We start from the raw sequence: 22,955 nt of genomic DNA, 5'->3' as shown, positions 1-22,955 counted from the left end.
CTACCTGTTAGACTTGCAGGCTTATGTCACAAAGAAAGAGAAGCCTTTTCCATTTTCAGAGCCATTTTGTGGAATATTGTCATTTGAACCCTATTGGAAGAAAAGCCTTCAGGTTTTAAAGGGACTTGATCCCCTTTTCCAGACGTATTCTCAGAAGATTAAGCAGCGAGGCCTGACTAAAGTACCCGTAATCAAATAAAAATAAATAGCCCCCATCATAATGGAGCATGCCGCATTTCTATTGTGTAATGTTCTGTGTGTGTGTGTGTGTGTGTGTGTGTTTGCATACTTGTGCGTGTGTGTTGTGTCTTGCACTTACTGTGTTTTGGTGTGACTGAATGTACGCACACATTGTCTTTGACAGCCTGGTGATTTTCTGTCAGCTCTCATTGCAGCTAGTGCTGGAGTGAAACTGGGCTTTTAGAGCCAAAATGGAGGGGTTTAAGTATGCCTTAGGAAAGCCTCTGGCTTGGCAGGCATGCAGCACACCAGGGTAGCAAGAAAGCATTTACTGCAGATTAAAGCTTGTCTCAAGTGTTTCGCAAAGTCAGCCTTAAGCTTGGCAATCGTTCCCTAGGCGAATCGTCAACCTGCTGCTATGAAGAATGTCACCAGACCAACACCCGAAAATGATTTCTGGCCTCCAGTGGAGGTTGTGATGGTCATGAATTGAAATTAAGCTCAGTTCTTTACATTTTCATTCTTCACCCGTGGGGTGATTACTAGTTTGATGGATGATATAACTCTAAGTGTCACTGATGGAGGTCTACGGGTATCTCGGCAGTTGGTGATACATCCTACAGTTTTTCAGTTAATTGAATGTGCTGCTTGTAAAAAATAAATAAGAAAAATGCGTTTGATTCAAGTTGGACAGTTGCAGTTGATCAGTTTATCTCAAATACATAACGAAAAATATATAAGTAATAACAACTTTGATCTACATTTTGAAAAATTAATGAGAATTCCTTTTCCACAATTGCATAACAGCAACTATTTAGCTTTACAGCCCGCATCAGACTGCTCAATAAATACTGCTTTTCTTTTATAAAGCTATTGCAAAATATTTATCATAGTAGAACCCAATTTGTTGTTTTAATCCGAACTAAATACATGTAAGATTATTAAAGTTTTTCTGTTTTTTTTAAAACAACCGTTCATTTATTTCCCCTGTGAAACTGTTTTATATTTGGATAAATTTGAGGGGCAGTGCCTTAAAATCCAAACATTTTTAAGTAAATGAATATCTGTCAGCTGACTACTGCACCCTGTCTTAACTAGGGAACTACCCTCGGCCATCCAACTATAGTGGGACTACAAGTGCCAACTACAGCGGCCCTGGCGCAGGCATGACCAACAGCCTGGCCATGAAAGCAAGCAGCCCGATGCACGGCCATGGCCCTGGTCAACCTCTTCCCGGAGGCCGCAATCCAGGGCTGGGAAACCACAACAGAGGGTACCCCACCGTGGCACCCAGCTCTCCCAGCATGCCTCAGCCAGCAGGACCGGGAATGGGCCCTCCCTCTTTGGGTACGTCTAACCACAAGACACAGGAGGCAGCGGGATCCACCATGCCAGGCGCAATCAACGCAACAAACATCAGGTACCTGCAACTGACTATATCATAATGGTTCTATAAGGGATATTGTCATAACCCCCCCTCCCCCCACACACACACACACAAAATAAAATGGCATGTATGTGATAGTTCAAGGACTGAAGCACTAAAGTTGAAGTTCTAGCAATATCCCTTAAAAAATGTGTGTAATTGCATAGAGATCTCATCACCAAGCCACAATGTCACAGAAAGAAATGAGGCCTATAACAGAATTTAACATTTAACATTCAATACTGTCCACTGAAAAGCATGCAACTTTTTTTTTCTTTTCATCTGAAACAAACAATTACTATATTTATTGTATTTCAGATGCATGCAAAAGCACTCACAGGATGGATCTATGCTTTTCATTGACTTGCTACAGTACAATATCATAGCAACCCACGAACACATTGCAGATACAGTATGAGCTGTGAGTAGCATAGCCGATGAGATCAGGGTAAGGTGATTTGATCAGATGAATAATAAGTGCTATGATCTTCGGGTGATTGCTGCATATTTTTTTGTGTCTATGAGAAAAAAAGTCCAATACTTCACAACTACTAAATCAAGCCACTCAGTGGCAAGTATTTCCCCTCTTGCATCACTTTCCCTAAAGAGGACCTGTGAGCAAAAGAGTTCTTTCTCAGGGGTCCAACACTTCTATGAGCCATTTGTCAACTGTACCTATTTTCACAAAACTAGTAAAAAGCATGACATTTTGATAGCAGGCACTGTACACCGTCGTTTCTGGCAGACAGAGAAATGATGGCTTGTGTGAAGCCTTGAATGCTGCACTGTCAAGACATAAAAAAAAGAAGTAAACCACAGGTTTCACGTTGACAACACTCGAGACTCCGGGAGCCGCCGAGCACCTTCACACGAATGCAAAGTACCGTAATTTCTCGTGTATAATGCGGACCCATATATAATACGCACACCCAAAGTTGACCTCAAAATTCTGGAAAACCCTTCTACCTATGTGTAATGCATTTTTACAATGCATGATTTTGCTTCTTCCCATATGATCAAAACATGAAGTATTATCTGTATTTTGTTAGTTTTTTTCAAATATATATTCTGAAGTTAAGCACTTTTTTGAACACATAATACTTTACTGAATTTACTTGCTCTTATTTTGAAATTCACAGCCCTACTTTTATTTAGTAAATTAGAAAACACACAGTTGTGCTCATATGTTTGATTACCCAGGCAGAATTTGTAAGATGGGTACAATTATTTAAAGAAAATATGAAGGACAAGACGAAACTCATTTAATTTTATTTTAATGGGATTCAAATTATATGGTCAAGCATTTCAGAAAAGTATTATCATAAAACAAAACATAACCATAAAGAAATTAATGATGGTTGTTGTTCAGTCATCAGTCATATTTAAAAAAACCTAAAAACAATATTTCACAAATTCTGCCAGGGTATGTAAACTTATGAGCACAACTGTACATATATGTAGTCATATGTTACCCCTGTCATATTGGAATGAAAGTGTACAGCTTTTTCATAACCACTAGATGGCAGCATACATTTATATAATGTGAAAAGAAATTTCTATTTGCCCCTACACCCATGTATAATGCGCACTATTAACTTTTGACAATTTGTTTTACTTTAAAGCTTTTTGGCCTCTTAACTCCTGGCAGATTCATGTGCACAAAGACACAAATTGTGTAGAGATGTTTTTGATTATATCTCTAAATTATCCAAAGGTGTGAATGAGTGTGACTGGTTGTTTGTCTATATGTGGCTGACCACCAATCTAGGTTGTACCCTACCTCTCGCCCAAAGTCAGCTAGTATAGGCTCCAGCTCACCCGCAAACGTTAAAAGAGGACCAGCGATGTAAAAAAAATTGGATGGAAGGAAGTTGTGGATGGTAAAAAGCAGCAGCTGATGAGTTCTCTATACAATGTATGTGCTCTGTGTTGGCTTTTTGGGAAGTGTATCTCGTAATAAGTTCCCATTTCTTAGGAGCTTCATTAATCAAATCTTTTCCCTGCAGCATCTTTGTAGAATAAACAGAATTTAAGTTGGCATTTTAAAAAAGGAAATTCTTGGGTCTGCTTGCCAAAACTGTTATTCCTATCTGCTGTCAATCATTCTGCCTGCTTGTGTTTTATCTCCCCCTCACCTGTTTCCTTTTTTTTTTTTACCAACTCTCCCGACTGTATCACCCTCTCCCTCTCTGCTCTGTTATCCTACCCCAGACTCTTTTATCTCGTTCAGTCTTTCTTCCTTCCAATTTGCTTTTTTTTCTCTGTTGTTTCCTGTGCTGCCTTGTGATGTTTTCCTCCCTCAGATCCCACCTTAAAACATCTGAGGGAGATCAGGAGAAAATTGGCCTTCGAAAACCAACAGTTAAAGGCTCCAGTGCCCCGTTTGCTCTCCGGATCTCAGTGCAACGTTCCAAAATATTCAGACCGAGTTCCTCCCTGTCTGAGAAACAAGTTGTTAGTCGCTGCACACGTCGAGTTTCCCACTTTGATGCATCGACCCTAAGTGAACTGCACAGCTGCCAGTTCCCTTCGTAAATAGAAAAAAAAAAAAATACAAGAAAAGGACATCATGTAGATTCAGATTCCCATATACATTTAGTGTACAAGTGCTTGTTTTTGGGTTGTTACCCTCAAAGATCCAAAGTTTTTACCCTTGACGTTTGACTCTAGCCTCTTTTAAACAGATATCCCACAAAATAGTCACGAAAGAAGATTTAATTTAATTAATATTTGTTTTAATTAATACATTAATTAATTAATTAAATATTAATTAAGATTGAATTTGTCTCATCTCTCATAAACCCCTTTATGAATCAGGCATGCCAATATGGAGGAAGTAGGTGTGGCAGAAGTTTTTTTTAGGGACTATGGATTGATGGTAGGGAATTTTGGAGGAAGGCAGAAAGTGTTAAAAGGTAATAGCTTTTCTTGGCAGCATCTTCTAAGGACAGAATTGCCTTTTCAAATGACTTCCAGCGCTGCCGGCAACACTACAAAAAGTCCCTGGAGCTATAGGAAAGGGCGCTGTCGAAAAAATAAGCACTTAGTAGAAGAAGCGCAAAGCTTAGAGAGAAAAAAAACTGTAAATCAAAGGGAAATTGCAGAGAGAAAAATGTCGGAAGAGAGAAGTGCTCCCAGGCAAATCCTTGCCAAATAATTCATTTCTGCCCTTCTTAGCAAGTAAATTTCCTAAATAAATAAGAGCAGCACTTGAATGTCAGAAACGGGGATACTGCCTGTGGCACTTTGTCGCTTGCAGTCTTGGCAGGCTTGTGGAGCGCTCTGTTTTCATTAGATGGGCAAAATAAATGGCTTCTCCTCCATCCATCGAGAGTTGTTTGATGTTTGGGGGGTAGCAAAGTAGAGTGAGTTGAAGAGCAGCTTTTCTCTGGATTTAATATGTTAAAAGCCGCCTTTATTTGTGTGCGGTTGTGCAGGGGGGTCCATTTTTGTTTGTCTGCGCCCGTGTGTGTGCAGTGTTGGGAACAATTCCAAGTTACCCTGTTGAAAATATAATAGTAATGTAACTATTAATTAATTTTGAATCAACGTATCAATGGGTTTCTCCGGGTACCCCGGTTTCCTCCCACATTCCAAAAACATGCATGGTAGGTGGAATGAAGACTCTAAATTGCCCATAGGTGTGAATGTGAGTGTGACTGGTTGTTTCTTTATATGTGCCCTGCGATTGGCTGGCGACCAGTTCAGGGTGTACCCTGCCTCTCGTCCAGAGTCATCTGCGATAGGCTCCAGCACGCCTGCGACCCTAGTGAGGATAAGCGGTACGGAAGATGGATGGATGCATCAATGCATCAACAGGACTCTTGGATGTTTCCTCAAAACAAAACATTAAAACCATAGATAATTATTATGGAATGAACCACCTTTGTTCTTCACACAACTAAGAAACTGATAAGAAAACATGATGAAATGTCTATAAGTAATATTGTTTTATTTTTTTGTGTTATATGTGTACAGCATGTGGACCATACCATGTTGACCTAATGACAAATATGCACAATTTAGACAATATCGCTTCATATGACAACCCAGATAAGTGAATGTTCCATTAAAGTCCATTGTTATAAAGATGACACATGTGTACCAGCCAATTTTCTTCGCACCACTGTATGTTATTAAATCAGAAAACATACGTGGCTCGGTCCCGTGGCCTGCAGTCTACATAAACAGCGCCCCTATTTCCCTATAAAAGGACGTCCGTCTCAGCCAATGCACAGAGGTTGAAGTCGCAAGTGATAGCTGATCCTAAACTTTAATAACTTTAATCTTTATCCTTATTGCAAAATGTTGGTATCATTGGAAAGCTTGCTAAACACAGAAACCGACAACATATAGCCTAATAACTATTTTGGGAATTTTTTTATCATTTCCAAAGCTAAATTAGAGAACATGGCACAAAACAACCTAAACAAAAACTATTTAAAAACCGAGAATGAGCAAAGAGTGCATACGTTCTTAATATACATAGTAAGGAATAAATATAGCACAGCAAAGAGGTAGTTGTAGATGATAAAATTCATGAAATTAGCGTTGGAATCGAAAGAAAAGACGTACAGAGATGGTTTTGGAACAAAGTTTTATGGACTGATGAGACCAAGATTAACCTCTACCAAGGTGATGGAAAGGCCAAAGTATGGAGAAAGAAAGGATTTGCTTATGATCCGAAACACACAACTGGATGGATTGATGTTCCAATACTTTTGCTCACTTGAAAAGTGGGGGCTTCAAACAAAAGGTGCTCTGTCCTGAGTTGTTCAACACATCTAGATGTAAATACCATGAAATAAAAGCTGGAATTCTGAACGTTTGTCTCATATTCATCTTTTGATCTGAAACCCAAATGTCTTCAATATACAACAAAAACAAAGGAATTGACCTTGGCGTTCCAATACTTTTGGAGGGGACTCTAAGTCACATTATGGATGACTGTGTTATTCCAAGACGTCAGACACATCTTGATTATCAAGATGTGTCTGACGTATTTACGATGGCTGATCCTGCATTATTTGTGCGTACGCATGGTCTGAGGATGTTCTAAATTTGTTTGCAGAGTATGAACAAAAACAAGTACGAACATATTGATGAATCACAGACGTGCGTCAAACATGCATAAGCACGATTTAAGCACAAATCTGTACGCACGCACGGTTAGTAAATAAGGCCCAATGTCCTTTTGTGCTCAAAAGGGTAAACATGAGTCAACCTTTTCAAAATCTCAGACAAACTAATAGATTGCACCACAAGGTGGCGCTTCAAGGTCATATTTGGAAAAATATGTCATGATTGAGAGTACTACAGAATTGCACATGACCAGAGATGGCTTTCGAAGGACTAAGTGATAGGAAAAAAAATCGAGAGCTTTTGCAGCAATTTCTTCAAATGTAACCAATAAAAGCAACTCTAATTTAATTCAACATGTTCTGCCAGTAACATAATTACATTTACATACAGTTTGTAATTCAATTACGTAATCTCGTTACATGTAATGAGTTACTCCCCAACACTGTGTATACATGTGTGTGTGTGTGTGTGTGTGTGTGTTTGTGTGTGATTTAGGCACTCCAAGGCCGGTCTGCCCTAAGAGCAGATTGGCTCTATATATAATTCATGGCCTCCAGCCGATCCAGTCGTCCAGCAACCTTCTTTGTCTGGCTCTTTTTCTGACACTTTCAGTCACACTTTCTTGCACACGCACACACGCACGCAAAGCATTGGATCGATCAGCTGCCATCTTCACACCCCTCCTGGTCCCAGTGCATGTGCTGTCTCGTCCAGTTAGCAGCGCTGGGAGGCTTCAGCATGGCCTGTCACCACCCAGGAAGGATGCAAGGCGCTGCCGCTTCTAGAGAAATGGAGTCAGATGGTTGGCTGGCAGCTCGTAACCATGGCAATCCCTTGGCAACAACACACACCCCCGTGCAGCAACACAAGGACAGGCTTCAACACTCACTGACACACACACACACAGGCATTGCCTCACGGTGTTAAAGTGGCCTTCTCTGATGTCCTTCACACATGTGAATTGTGTGTTTTGGGCATGATTGTAGTTATTGTCACATTTTGTGAAAGCAAGATACAAATTAATATATCACTAGACCTAATGACCTAACTACAATAAAAGTCAGAGGAACACAGACCTAAACCAAGGTTGAACGCTTGACAAAAGGGGGGGGGGGGGGGGGGGGGGGGGAAATCATCTGTACAGGGTAAGGTCAGGGTTTCTGGTTTTAGGCGGCATTCAGACTGGAGGTCTGAAGTGCCCATTTCCTCCTCTCCTTTTGCCTGCAGTATGCTGCAGAGGTGTGGACTCGAGTCATGAATTTGATTTTAGACTCATCCATCCATCCGTTTTCTGAGCCGCTTCTCCTCACAAGGGTCGTGGGAGTGCTGGAGCCTATCGCAGATGACTCTGGACGAGAGGCAGGGTACACCCTGAACTGGTCGCCAGCCAATCGCAGGGCACATAGAAACAAACAACCATTCACACCTACAGGAAAATTAGAGTCTTCAATTAACCTACCATGCATGTTTTTGGGATGTGGGAGGAAACCGGAGTGCCCGGAGAAAACCCACGCAGGCACGGGGAGAACATGCAAACTCCACACAGGCGTGGCCGGGAATTGAACCCCAGCCCTCAGAATTGTGAGGCAGACGCTCTGACCAGTCGCCCAACGTGCCGCCAAATATATAAATATATAATATATTAGTTAAATATATAAATTGTATTATTTTTAGGACTTAACTTGGCACTTGCCTGTCTCGAGTTGGGACTTGAGGGTAAAGACTTGAGACTTACTTGCAAAGCAATGACTTGTTCCCACCTCTCCTATGCTGGTTCCGCTGTGCTTTCTATTCGGACGCGCTATTTAAAGACGCGAAATCATCCATCACAGTTCGTCTGGGGTTTGATAAATCCCATTGTGGGTGCTAAATTAAATTAAATTAAATATGCTGCTCCCAGGATGCGCAAAATGACCTGTGTCGAAATGTTGCCCATTTGGCAGATGCAGTCCTGGTTGCGCCCGGTTAGGAGATCAGTTTCCACATTTGTTTGCTCGAGCAATCAAGTTTGGGCCCAGTATATCAGGTCCATAGTGTTCTTCTTCTTGCCCCCCTCCCTATATTTCCTTTTTTTAGCCCCTATGTTGCATTCTTTTCTTTCCAACCCGCATCTCGGGATGCCATGTTTTTCCCTTCATTGTTGCAAAGGTGCCTGAGTGCCTGAAAGATGAATTAGTTTTGCTCTTTCTCCCTCCCTGATAGCTGTGCATGCATATATTAAGTGTGATTAAACACTGTGCAGTGCTTCCATCAAGTGTTCGCTAATGGCCTTTTTTATGATATGAATTAGTCATAAATCGTTAGCAGCACAGTCAAAAGCTTCCAAACACTGTTGTTGTTGATTTGGATGTTTGACCATTCACATGAGACCATGTCTCCTATTGCTATGAGTGGGTGCGGAGGGGCTGGAAAAGCAGCTTTGAAGGCGTTTGGCTGCAAAGAAAACATTTTGAATGCGAGAAGTGTAAAGATCAAAAAGTGTGTTGACTCACTCAGGGCTTATTAGAGAGCAGGTAGGCAGCCAACGATTGAGTTTATATACCCCTATTATTGAGAATTGGGGCCAGATAAGCGTGGCTCTGGTGCTTGTCGGTGTCTTTTCCATAGCCCAAACCACCACCATCCCCCACAATTGAGGGATTACATATGTATCATCACCCATGCTCTATGACTAATTACATCTGTGAGATGAGATTATAGGGAGGTTTACCATGCCAATCCCTCCTCTTAGGCTAAATGTATCGGTTCCAACATGAGGCATTACGAAAAAACAGAGACTGTTGCCAGTGAGAAATGATTTGAATGGCATAAATTTTGGTCTTGTCAACAAAGAATATCATACATCTACTTGTGTTCTTCTGTGACTTGCGTTGTCCATCTTTCAGTCTTTAATTTTTCCTCATCCTGTGCTTGGTTTTTTTTTTTTGTTGTTTTTTTTTTATTCCCAAATGGGTCTGAGTACCCTCCCTCTCTTCGTTATACTATCTACACAAAAGCATAGGAGTGACGACCTTTTCTACATCTTCCTCTTGCTCATAATTATGCTGCATCTCTTCCAGTAGACCAGTGCTGCCCATTATTTTGCGGCACAACGTGGTACTCCACAGAAGTCATGCAATTTTAAAGTCGGACTTACATGTATACTGTAAAAATCCATTAAAAAAACTATCGCTAAAATGTTTTGCCAGATGTGCCAGTTGACTGGGAATGCAGTGTGAGAGCAAATGTGTGCATCTTACATATCTTGTCAAAGAGCTCCTTGAACACTATTAAAGATGATGGAAATGTTTTTTACAGCAGTAGACCATGTTGTTGTTGAGAACTTTAATTTATTCATTAAACATGAAGAGACAACAAACACAAATTCATCAACATCTTGAATGAAATAAACAGTCTTATTCTTTTCCCCTCTTACATTTGTCAAGTGTTGCTCCAAAATATTGTGTTCCGGTTCATGTTCTGAGTCATGTTCTCGGAAGCCACAACCTCGGCTGCATTGTTTCTTGCCGCTTCTCTGCATTTCTCCACAATGGTGATTTTTCTTTTTGTTTTAACTTCTTTTTTGCAGGTCCTCCAATCTGCCTACAATATCAGTACATCATATTTCCTCGACAGTTTTCATGGTAGACCTTCTTCTGCCATGTCCTCTCATAATGTCTCCCCCAGGGGTGTCACCAGGATTTATGGACAAGGCGGGCTTATCCCCCAGGAGATGCACAGGATATGAGCAAATGCAGCACACAAGCACAAACTTCATAAACCTATAAGACTGAGAAATTGTTTTTCAATGGATTTAGCAAAGATACAATACAGATACTGTGTCAAAGTTTTACGGCACTCTTACATCCATCAATCCATCGATTCTCTGTACTGCTTATCCTCCTGACAGGTTGCGGTTGTGCTGGAGCCTATCCTGACTACGGGCGAGAGACGTGGTACACTCTTAACTGGTCTCTAGACAATTGCAGTGCACAAATAGACAAACAACCATTCACACTCACATTCACAACTCCAGACAATTCAGTCTTCAGTTAACCAACCATGTATGTTCTTGGAATATGGGAGCAAACCAGAGTACCTGGAGAAAACCCACAGAGGCATGGGGAGAACACACAAACTCCACACAGGAAAGCCAGAGGCCAGATTTCAATCCAAAAACTGCTGCGATTAGCTGGCGATCATTTCAGCGTGTATGCCGCCTCTCGCCCAGAGTCAGCTAGGATAGGCTCCGGCTCACCCGCGACCCTAGTGAGGATAAGTGGTACGGAAAATGGATGGATGGATGGATGGAACTCTGAACTGTGAGGCTGATGTGCTCACCAGTTGGTCATTGTGTTTCCACCACCGTTACATTTGTAGTGTTATTTCACAGGAGGTATGTTTACAGCATTCTTATTATTATTTATCCTTATTTATTATTATTTATGATTATTATTTAGGTTTATCTTTGTTCATCTATGCTAGTGATGTATTGTGATGCAGTGACAAACAGTAGTCTTCCTTTAGATGGAACAAGGCACAAGAAACCTTTTAATGAATTGGAGGTCTGAAAACAGGTGCCAGTCAGAGTCACGTCTGACAAGTACTGAAATTATGAAATAAATGTAATTAATCTGCACAAAAACAAGAAAATACCATTCACAATGAACCAAAAGAAGCACAAATAATTCCTGTTGCAAGCAAATTCACACAAGAGAAACATGTGCATGTGTACAGTATATATTGTTCAGTCTCCTTGGGTTCTTTAAAAGGTGCTTGAAATACAATGCATTATTAGTATTAGTAGTGTTGCAATCCTTCAAGTGAGAGCATGAGTAAGTTCCATCCAGTGAAACACAGCATTTGTAGTGCACAACAGATATCCAGTCCGGACTTTAATGTGACCGCCTCAAACAAACAAAAAATAGCTCATAAGGCAAAAACAGCGTCTCTCACACTGGTGATAATACAAGAAAATGATTCATACGAAATACGGAGTAATTACAGTACCGAGGTTCATGTCACCTATGTCACCGAGTTGGCATCTCTCCAGGAAGAGAGTGTCTTCCGGGAATTCTCCTCCTGTGGGAATGTATATGCTCCAAGTCCAAAGCGAAACTCCGGCAAAGCTTCCATTATAGACCGCAGAGATGACACGGCGTTGCACCAAACACGTCTTCTTAGGACTTTCACTTTGGTAAAACAATGCCGGCAAACTCCCATTTGTCTCCACGCACGACTGTCTTCCCCACAAGCCGGGGATTGTCACTCGTTTTATTACTTCCTGGAAGATGGATTCAGACTGTGCGGGGCCAAAAAGGCAGTTGAACGGCTGTAAGAGGGGAAAAAGATGAGCCACACACAGCCCAGGTAACAAATGCAAGCAAGGTCGCAGCAAAATATGGACTGGCTTTCCTGTGATAAGGGTGGTCTCTATATAAACAAGTGGACACTAATGTCAACTTACATTCTAGCCACCTTATATTTACTTTTTCGATACTTTTTGAAGTCACCCTAAAATAGGCCTAGCGACAGCACTGATCTCTCTCATTTCTCTTTTAATATGGTCGCCGAGTAGATAATCTTGTTTCAGCACCAGATAGGCCATATTGATACAAACATAGTGTTCCCTATTAACTCCTTTTTCAGTGGCTTTGGACTGCCCAGCATGTAATGAAAGATGCTGCCTTTAATCTCAGCCAAACACACACACGCGCACACACAGAAACACGCTGCGATGTCTAGCATTCAGCAGGTTGCAGATAAGCCCCTCTTATGTCACTTGCAACACCACATGATAAGCCGTGAGACAAGGAAGGCTGAAGGGGGCAATTGAGCGGAATTGATTTTTTCCGTTGCCATGGAAACAAATAATATGAGCCTCTCCAAAAGCACACCTTAATTAGTTAAATTATGACTTGTGGGAGAGGGAAAGAGGATTTGCAGAGGAGACGATAAGGGAGCTTGAAAGAGATGCATCTCCACCCGTCTGCAATCTTGTGGAGGAACTGTGTTTGATCAGTGATACGATGTCAACTCTGTTTCTAGATAAAAGTAGAAGTTGCAACAACAGCTTGCCAAATATCATCTGTGACATCTGTTCTTCGGCAGTTTTCACTGTGATCCCATTCCCTCCACAACCTGCCATTACAGCCGAACATTTCAAACTAATTTCTGACAAAACGATCAAAATAAATAATCATCTTGTCCTGTTTTGTGAAGGCAGGGAAGCTACCAAGGACCTAGCGTCAGCCAAGCAAGCACCGTAATCCCCTACAGTCGGCCAGCAGGCAACAATGTTTCAGCCATGGTCAACGTACAAGGTCCAGCCTACAATCTGATGCCATCAGGTATGATTGCTAAATCCAACTGGCAGAGAGCATATTGTATTGTCTTTGTTCTCAGCCATGGACATTATATAACATGCATATTTAGGAACGGTTTCACTATATGATCAACAGTGCTATTAGGCAACATCCCAGGAAAACTACAGCACTCTCCCACCTATTGTGTGTTTTCATGTTGATTATCTAGTGATTCTCTCTTTTCTGTATTTTCATTATTATTTTTTTTACAATTCTACTAAATATTCAATGTCTACAATCATGAATATCCCTTTTCAGTACAGGCATATCAACTTTGTAGTTGATTAGAATGCTCTATCTAGATCAGGGGTGTCAAACTCATTTTTGTCATTGGCCACAGCGTAGCTATGACTTCCCTCGGAGGGCCGCTGCAACTGTGAAGCCATATCAATGAAGGATTACCTCCTATACTGTAATTACATACAGTATACACAACACATTGATGAATAGCCAGTTTTGAAATCAGAAGCCTATAAAAACATGTTTTTCAACTATTACATTCATTTTCAAAGGGGGATTGGTAACAAAAAATGCTTGCAAATATCTCAATGGTATTACAGCAGAACACAATGAGCAATTTTGATTTGCTTTCGCGGGCCACATAAAATTATGTGGTGGGCCGGATCTGGCCCCCGGGCCACCAGTTTGACATCCGTGATCTGTATATAAATAGAATACTTAAGATTGTCTCCTCATAATCCAAAAGATTGTCAAAGCCAAATGAGTAATTTTCAAAATGTAAAAAAAAAACAACAACTATTAAATGGTGAATAATTTTGCATCCAGCACAATAACTTTGTGTATGAATAATTTGGGCTTTATCTATATAGTGTACATTCATAATTTAGCAATTTAAACACTGCTCTGTATTAGCTATATAACGCCTTTCACAAAGATTAACAGAGCCACCCAATGTCATGCACGATTCATCCTGAATGTTATCATTTTACCTTTGTATCAGTTTCAACTATCCTTGCATCCTGCTGATCAAGAGACAAGTTTTACTTTGAAGGGTTCTGACTACATGTGCTCCACTGACCTACTTCCTAATGCAATGCAGTGCATAGAATACTGTGCAAGTTACTGGAATGAAAAGTGGTGCTGCAGGTCAAGCCAGTCAAGATCAACCTCCAGATGCTTTGTGTGTTTATGTTGAATTTACAGAAAACATATCTGAGAGAATGAGTAGAAGGCTCACAACACTGCTTATTTTTTCAGCGCTCACATTTTTCATGCAGAGAATATTATTATAATAATATTATATATTATAATATATATAATATGTCTCAGACTTTCTTTCAGCTCTTCAGCTCGCTAATTGTCGCTGAAGGCACCTCTAAGGACATTGAATGAATAGACCCCTTTTATTCAAAGCCAAATATTACAACGTTTGATATTTGAGGAACTTGAAATGAGTTGAATACCAAGGTTTCGCAGCAGTCACAGAGTTTGCCCAAGGAACCATGAAAAGCCATTAGTTTTACAGTCCTGCAGCATAGAAGGAAAAGCCTTGTACACAAGGATCCTTTCTTTTGTTTTATAAGAAATATACAGCTCCCACTATGAAACATAGTCTTGCTCAGCTCCTCTTCAACTTGAAACCAAACGCAGTCAGTCTTTGAAATGAGTAAAGACTGTCATGTGAATGCAAACTCCGCCCACTTGTTATTGTCGTACCACTTTAAAGGAGAACAGCAGCCATCTTTTGGAAGTATTTCTTTCTTCCGTTTGTGAAGAAATAGCAGGCAAACTTGAGAGGGATGCAGCATGTCAATACGATGAAAGGTGAATGTCTGTGACGTCATACAAGCCATTATCCTTAAGCTTTCACACCTCACAAAGGAACTACCATTTGTTTCAGAAATGATTGAAGCATACAAAAACAGCAGCAGCAGCAGCAAATCACTTGAGAGAACATTGAACGATCATGGTAAAAACTATCATAATTTGTTTGATGACATTTTTAATCAAAGAGCTTTCATTTTGCATTTTTGGGGTATTTTTTCATTAAATGTCTTCTTCATCCTTTGTGAAGGATTCATTGGAATGTCTGGTGACGGCATGATGAGCCCAGATGTGAAAGTGAAAACAGATGTAAAAGATGACAATGACCCCGCCAATGACACTCACAAGCCAAAGGTAAGAGAAATTATATTTATGCTTCTTTCTTTCTCACTTTTCTTTTGTTTGCTCTTGCTCCCGAATGTGTTCTGATACACATACGCTGCCTCAGCACAGTTGGTTGTTTCTCGGTTTTCTCACCATATTTAATGATTTGTTCAACATTTACCATTTGTAACATTTTCCCCGCTTTGTTTTGGCTGCCAGCTACCTCGAGCTTGTGTTTTGGCACCCCAAACTGCAACAAAAAAAAAAAGAACACGAGAGATTGGCATCTGCGGCACACAAAGTCGCTTGCATACAAACGTGCATAGACACACAAGAGGTCACACACCTTCCTTTTACGTAAACATCACTTTTACTGCACACAACCAAACACATCCCAAACATTTCGCCTTATAGTTGTATCATGACTTGGCTCAGCTCAGCAACAACAAAATTGCTCTTTGCCCTTACCGCCCCCCTCTCAATTGTTTTCACTCACACATATGCACCTCCCATCACATCCACTACACATCTTTTTGCTCCAAATCCCTCTCTTTTCTTTTCCTGATCATGGCAGTAAGGGCTTCTTGAATTATTTACAGGCATTCAGAGCAGCTAGAAAGACCCCTCGTGCTCCCAAAAGAGAGGATCTATCTGCCAGGAATGAGTGTGAAAACTCAAAAGGGAGAGAGATCCAGAGAATACAGACTCAGGGAAATAGAAAGCAGGGAAGATAAGCTTTTGCTGACTTGAACATTCCATGTGAAGACCCGGAGCACTTGTCAAGCTGTTGGTCCGTCTTGCGCAGTTTCATATACACTCGCACACAAGCACACAGATGTACTGGTGGATGACACACAGAGTCTAACTCATACCTATTGTTGAAATATGTACACATGCACATACCAAGAACACACATCTGTTTATTTTCGACATATACCTGTGTATTTTATTTCAAATACACCCCCTGGCCACATTACGTACACTGTGAGAGCTGAATCAGCTCTGCTGTTAAATATAAATGACAATATATACTCAAATAATATAAAAATATAATTATATTTTATTTTTGCTTTACATGGTCAGAGACGTATTCATTTCACAATGTTCTCATAAATGTGGAGCTATTTCTGTTTCAAATATTTTGGCTACCTCATTTAGCCACATGATTGAGTCAAAATATTAAACATAGCTCTCAGTGTGGTCCTTCAGTTTTACTCCAGACTACAGCCAGAATAAACATTATTATTTTAAACTAACTACCCTCATAAAGCAAGATTTGGTTTTATGCACTTCATGTATTTTCAACCCTGTCAGAGTCGATGCCCAAACCCAACGGTTCAGCAAAATCTTAGCCTTGAGAAATTTGATTAGTTTGCCACAGATGTTTTGCATAACATGTCAATATTTGATTACAACATTTTAAAATGTCTTTGTGAATGTAAGATGTACAAGTTATAGTCAGTTTTGAACCATGTACCAATCAAAAGATTGGCACAAACCTCTTCTCCGTTGAGGAAGTTGTAGGTTATCCCAGCTGACTTCGGGGAAGGGGCAGGGCGCACCCTGGACTGGTTGCCAGTCAGTCACAAGGCATACAGTATAGACAAGCAGCCATTCACACTCACATTCTCACCAATGGACAATTTAGAGTCCTCAATTAACATAAGTATGTTTTGGGAATGTGGGAGGAAGTTGGATTACATCGAGAAAACCCACACAACCTCAGAGTGAACATGTACGTGAAGTTAGTAAATACCATATTTTCACGACCATAAGGCGCACCGTATTAAAAGGCGCAGTCTCAGTCACGGGGTCTATTTCTGTATTTAACACATACATAAGGTGCACCGTATTATTGGGCGCAAGCATGGTAAAACATATGCTAGCTTAAAACATACGTGCACGTTAAAACAATGTTTTTAAAAAGGCAGCGGGAGCAAAACTGAGTTTGGTAGTACTTTAGAAGTATTTAACAATGTACTCACGTTATTTTTTGATCAATCCTCATCCACAAATCCATCAAAGTCCTCATCTTCTGTATTTGAAATGAACAGCTGGGCAAGTTCTCCATCAAACACGCCAGGTTCGAGTCAGTCTCGTTGCCGTGCGAAAGCTCGAACAACAGTGCAAGCAGACACGTTAGCCCAAGCATCCACAATCCATTCACCAATTGTGGCGTAACTCGCCCGCCGCTGCCTCCTAGTCTTAGTAAAGCTGTGTTCGCCATCTGTCATCCATGTCTCCCACGCCGCTCGCAACTTCACTTTGAACGCCCTGTTTACACCGATGTGCAGCGGTTCGTCAAGCCTCCCGGAATGATGGCAAGCTCCGAGTTATTGCCCTCAGTCGAATGGTGACTGTAGAGACGCTTCTCCCAGCTGTTCTTTGCTCATTAATCCATTGCTCGAGTTGGTCTTCCAACTCGGGCCACCTCGCCTTGTTTCCGCATTTTGTTTTTCTTTTTTTTCCCACGGAAACTCAGCTTCGTCTTCTTGACTTGGCGAAGCTCGTTTTCCTGCTTCCTCCACTTGCGAACCATGGATTCGTTCATCTTGAATTATCTCGCGACTGCTCGATTCCCATGTTCCTCCGCGTAACTAATAGCTTCCAAACTGTGCTTCGTAAGCGTGTCTCTTCGTAGGTGCCATTTTCGGGGATCCTTAGCCAAACCGATGCACATACCGGAGCTATATACCTACTGGGGGCGTGTCTTTAGCCTCCTCTGTCACGCGCACCCTTCCCCCTTTACGTCCGCATGCTGTCCTCTGTCAGGTCCACCTTCCTCTATATAAGCAGCGTGTCGGCAGGAAATGCTCCCAGTCATTTAAGCAGAGCGCTCATCAAAGTCACACAACATTTACAGATTTTGGAACTCGGTGCACACATAAGGCGTGCCGTGCCGCATTATAAGGCGCCCCGTCCATTTTGGAGAAAATTTAAGACTTTTAAGTGCACCTTATGATCGTGAAAATACGGTAGTCTAATATGATGCTATACACAGTTTCGGTCTTTACAAAAACGTTTTCCTTGACACTGTCAAAGAATTATTAGAGTGTTATATTAATAATTTGACAATAGGGTAACCATTGTGGATATAGTTTAATTAACGTAAATAAAGTGGGGTTCAGAGGTGTTTCTAATACTGTGGTTTATTTATTTGGCTACATGAGACAGATATGATAAATACCTCTGTCTGCTTCTAGTCAAGTGATTTATCTTTTTCCATTAAAAATGTGTTGTTTTTGACGTTCCAGTCACAAGACGGTCACAGCAACAGCACCACCGGCCCCCAGCAGTGTGTGTCGCAGCCGGCCACGCCAAGCAGTGCTCTGCCCGTCCCTTCCCCACTATCACCCAGCCCAGCCAGTTTGTCCTCCTACCACGGAGATGATAGTGACAGCATAAGCAGCCCTCCTTGGCCTGTCAAGGCACCTCCAAGCCCAGTAAGTACCAGACCTTCAAATATGAACGGATGAGTGGTGTGTCACATATATATGCACGAGAGCAAGATAGTTACAATCTGGATTGATTTTTCCCTTAATTGTATCATGACATAGTGTATTTATTGCAGATGGAGAATAGTCAAAACAATTGCTCAAATTCTGGGTTTTTATACAAACACAAAAACAATTTTAGGCCATGCCACAATGGACTAAATTGTGAATGTGCTGACAATCTATGAACTAAATTCTTTTAACAAAGTGTCTGTTTTCGTACGACTATATAACCGAGAGCCTTGTTCTCTATGTGTAAATATGCGATGAAACGTAATGACTCCCATGGGAAGAGAGAATTATTCAAGTACAAGGTACAGCAAATAGACTGTGTAATTGCCTATATGTAGTTCATATGAAATAGTATGGTTCATTTAAGAGGCGAGAGCTATGAACATTCTAATTGTTGTAGGAATCTAAATAAGAGCTATATACATTAACTACCTCATGAGACTCATTTTATATATTATAGCAAAATGTTATGTTGTATGGAATCTACAGATCACATGAATTCATTTTTCAATACCCCTTTTGCACTCCATAATGTCAGCATTTATATGTGTATATTTATATATATATATTTAATTGTATGTATTTATTTTATTTTATTTTAATGTTTTTTTTTGTTTTTTTTTTTACAGAAAGCCAACCCAAACTCGTCATCGTCCAGTGGTGATCGAATCTTGCGACTATACGAACTGGGTTTGGAGCCAGAGAGGCGGCTCTGGGTGGAGCGCTATCTGTCCTTCATGGAGGTGAGAGGAACTCCTGTTTCCCAGTTGCCTATTGTGGGGAAGAAGCCTCTGGATCTCTGGAAGCTCTACATTGCTGTTCGGGAGATTGGAGGCCTTGCCATGGTAACTATTGTTAGGCTTGGGATCACATTTGATGACAAACCCCATCACAGACTTGATGTAAAAGTGTACTCAATTGAATCAAATTTAGAAATCCTCAAGCAAAATCTCACGATGAAGTAACAGTATATGTAAATAAAATATGCTGTGTGTCATTTAGGTCTCAAAATGCACTGCACCTGAGCAAGAGAATGACTTTCAACTTTGTAGTTACTATGAGTTACTATAAATATGTTGATTAATCAAGCCATATGTCATCACTTAATAAAATTCACTCATTGACCACCTCTTTACGTACGATGTAACGAGCTAATCCAATACACCGGCAATGTACTTATTATGGTGGCTGTATGTCTTTCACAAGTGTGAAGAGCTGCACTGCAACATACTGCATATTTTTGGTTGGTTAGAACAGCGATTCAAACCGCTGTGCCACAACACATTAGTGTGCCGCAACACATTAGTGTGCCGTCAGAGACTGTCAGGTGGGCCGTGGAAAATTGTCTATTGATTATTAGAGTTTCTTGGCTGGATTATGTAAAGTTAAAAACAAGGAATTGGCTCTCTCCTTCAAATTAAGGGTAAACATATATAACGGTGGATGGTGTCCTTTACGCGGACGGCTGCATGAGTGAGCTTGAAAAACATTCTCACCAAGTCATCAGATAAGTTGATCACCTCTTATATTTTTATTTGATTGTCCATCAAGCCATTTCCTTTACCGCTTATCCTCACTAGGGTCGCGGGCGTGCTGGAGCCTATCCCAGCTATCTTCGGGCGGGAGGCAGGGTACACCCTGAACCGGTCGCCAGCCAATCGCAGGGCACACAAAACAAACAACCATTCACACTCACAGGCAATTTAGAGTCTCCAATCAACCTACCAATCAAACTCCAATCAAGCTCTATTAATGTTCACATTATTACAAGTATTTATGGAATTAGTTGTGTAACTTTCATAAAACAGCATTTTAAAAACTTAACGTTGCTTTGGCTTTTGGGTAAATCTCTGATAGCGAGCTGCCATGTTTTAACGATGACGTCGTCATGGCGGCTCACCCGCCAATTATGGCAGAATTGGCTTATAGTACTGTAAATGACACTTGGCTTATTTAGACGTTTTAACCACAAGATTAGCTTTTCCCCCAGCCTGCCAAATGCAGTGTGCAATGACGATTTTCTGTGAAATAACTGGTTATGACCACTTTGTATTTAAAAGCCTCAAGGCCAGTGCTTTTCAAAGATTTAATTTCAAACATTTCACTTTTACTCCAACAAAGTATATTTAATATGATCCACAGTTGGAACATTAACACTGTGCTTACATACAGAAAATAAAAAACTGTACATCCATCCATTTCCGCTTATCCTCACTAGGGTCGCGGGCGTGCTGGAGCCTATCCCAGCTATCTTCGGGCGGTAGGCGGGGTACACCCCGAACCGATCGCCAGCCATTGGCAGGGCACATAGAAACAAATAACCATTCGCACTCACATTCACACCTACGGGTAATTTAGAGTTTTTGGGACGTGGGAGGAAACCGGAGTGCCCGGAGAAAACCCACCCAGGCACGGGGAGAACATGCAAACTCCACACAGGAATTTGAACCCCGGTCCCCAGAACTGTGAGGCGGATGTGCTAACCAGTGCCGACTTATTTGATTGTACATTCCAAAAAATACATCAAAGCGGTAACTTTTCGTGCCCAGCCGACCGATGTGCGCATTGAGGCAGTCACGGGCGAGCGGGATGAACTGGTCTCTTTCTGGTTATTTTTTGTTGTCCCAGTTTAGTGAGCTGGGGGCGTTTCTTTGGCCAGAAATGCAAGGGCAGGGCGCAGGGTGAGAACGGGGACTGAAATGAGGCTACATTCAAATCCTTTTAGCATTTTGAAAACTACATATATACCTTTATTTGATCTGCAAATTATTATTTGTGTATTTCTTTCTTCAATTCTTGTATAGTATATTCACTTTGTGTTCAACTAAACAGGTTTAGATTTCACACTGAGTAAGTACATTTGTGAGGACATTGAAACGAGATCATCATTATTATTTCAGTACATATACTTTTTGTGGCATTTTTTGGTGTCCCGTAAGATTTGTCTGATGTAATATGGCTTAATAAAAGTTGGGAAACATGGGTTAGAAATACTTGATATTTTTAATTGTAGTTTAACACCACCATACACTACAATAATACAAACCCCAATTCCAATGAAGGTGGGATGTTTTGTAAAATGTAAATAAACAAAATATCATCATCATTATCTGTGAAGGTACCATTATTGCTGAAAGACACACACAGGTTGTGGAGCAAAATATGCTGCCATCCAAGCAACGGCTTTTTCAGGGACGTCCCAGGTTGTTTGAGCAAGACAATGTATAGCCACATTTTGCATGTTACATCACCATGACTTTGTAGTAAAAGAGTGTACCACTCGTCTGGGCTGCAAGCAGTCCAGACCTGTCTCCATTGAAAATGTGTGCCGCATTATGAAGCACAAAATACAACAATTGAGACCCTGGACTGTTAAGCAACTGAAGTTGTACATCAAACAAGAATGGGTAACAATTCCACTGTCCTCAGTTCCCAAAGGCTTGATTGTTTTTAAAAGGAAAGGTGAGGTAACACAGTGGTAAACAAAAAGGAAAGGTGAGGTAACACAGTGGTAAACATGACCCTGTCCCAGATTTTTGGGAACATGGTGCCTGCATCAAATTCAAAATGAGAGGGTATTTGCAAAAAAAAACAATAACGTTCATCAGTTTGAATATTAAATATATTTGCAGTGTATTCAATTGAATACAGGTACAAAAGGATTTGCAATTCATTGTAATCTGTTTTTAGTTACATTGTACCCAATGTCTCAACTTAATTGGAGTTGGTAGATGGCATAAAGCAACATTTTGTCACCCTCCACAGGTAAATAAGAACAAGAAGTGGCGCGAGCTCTCCACCACACTGAGCGTGGGAACATCGAGCAACTCGGCCAGCTCGCTTAAGAAGCACTATATCCAGTACCTGTTTGCCTATGAGTGTAAAATGGAGCGAGGTGAAGAGCCACCAGCAGACAGCAGCAGCAGTAGTGGAAGCATGACTGCAGGGGACAGCAGGAAACAGGTCAAGATCCAACCTCCCTCACCTGGTAAGGCTTGTTTGTTTGTCACCGTTTTCAACCTCTTTCCCACCTGCATGCAAACAGATCAAGCTACAGGTGTCAGTGATGTTGAAACTATTTGCTCCACTTCTGCAGCATAGTCAGACACATCACTGAGTACATAAATGCTGAAACCTACTTCTTCTTTTCCTTTTGGCTTGTCCCATTAAGGGTCACCACAACATGCCATCCTTTTCCATGTAAGCCTATCTCCTGCGTCGTCCTCTCTTAACACCAAAAGCCCTCATGTCTTCCCTCACTACATCTATCAACCTTCTCTTTGGTCTTCCTCTAGCTCTCTTGCCTGG

At 41.0% G+C, this 22,955-nt stretch overlaps 1 protein-coding gene across 6 annotated transcripts in view; it reads left to right on the top strand.

Annotated features, from left to right (window-relative positions):
• The window catches only part of arid1b (AT-rich interactive domain 1B), a 249,881-nt gene that overhangs the window by 210,023 nt on the left and 16,903 nt on the right, over nt 1-22,955 (top strand). For all 6 annotated transcript variants that reach the window (XM_061794174.1, XM_061794173.1, XM_061794171.1 and 3 more), the window contains 7 exons: nt 1,279-1,600; nt 12,890-13,017; nt 14,894-14,962; nt 15,068-15,171; nt 18,396-18,584; nt 19,277-19,492; nt 22,413-22,635. In XM_061794174.1, coding sequence (XP_061650158.1) covers nt 1,279-1,600; nt 12,890-13,017; nt 14,894-14,962; nt 15,068-15,171; nt 18,396-18,584; nt 19,277-19,492; nt 22,413-22,635 — 1,251 coding nt within the window. The remainder of the gene's footprint in view (nt 1-1,278; nt 1,601-12,889; nt 13,018-14,893; nt 14,963-15,067; nt 15,172-18,395; nt 18,585-19,276; nt 19,493-22,412; nt 22,636-22,955) is intronic.

The sequence above is a fragment of the Phyllopteryx taeniolatus genome, chromosome 13 (genome assembly GCF_024500385.1).
Source record: "Phyllopteryx taeniolatus isolate TA_2022b chromosome 13, UOR_Ptae_1.2, whole genome shotgun sequence".
In the NCBI taxonomy this organism is placed as follows: domain Eukaryota; kingdom Metazoa; phylum Chordata; class Actinopteri; order Syngnathiformes; family Syngnathidae; genus Phyllopteryx; species Phyllopteryx taeniolatus.
Note: the sequence above shows the minus strand (reverse complement) of the source record. Positions and strands in the feature narration are given on the sequence as shown.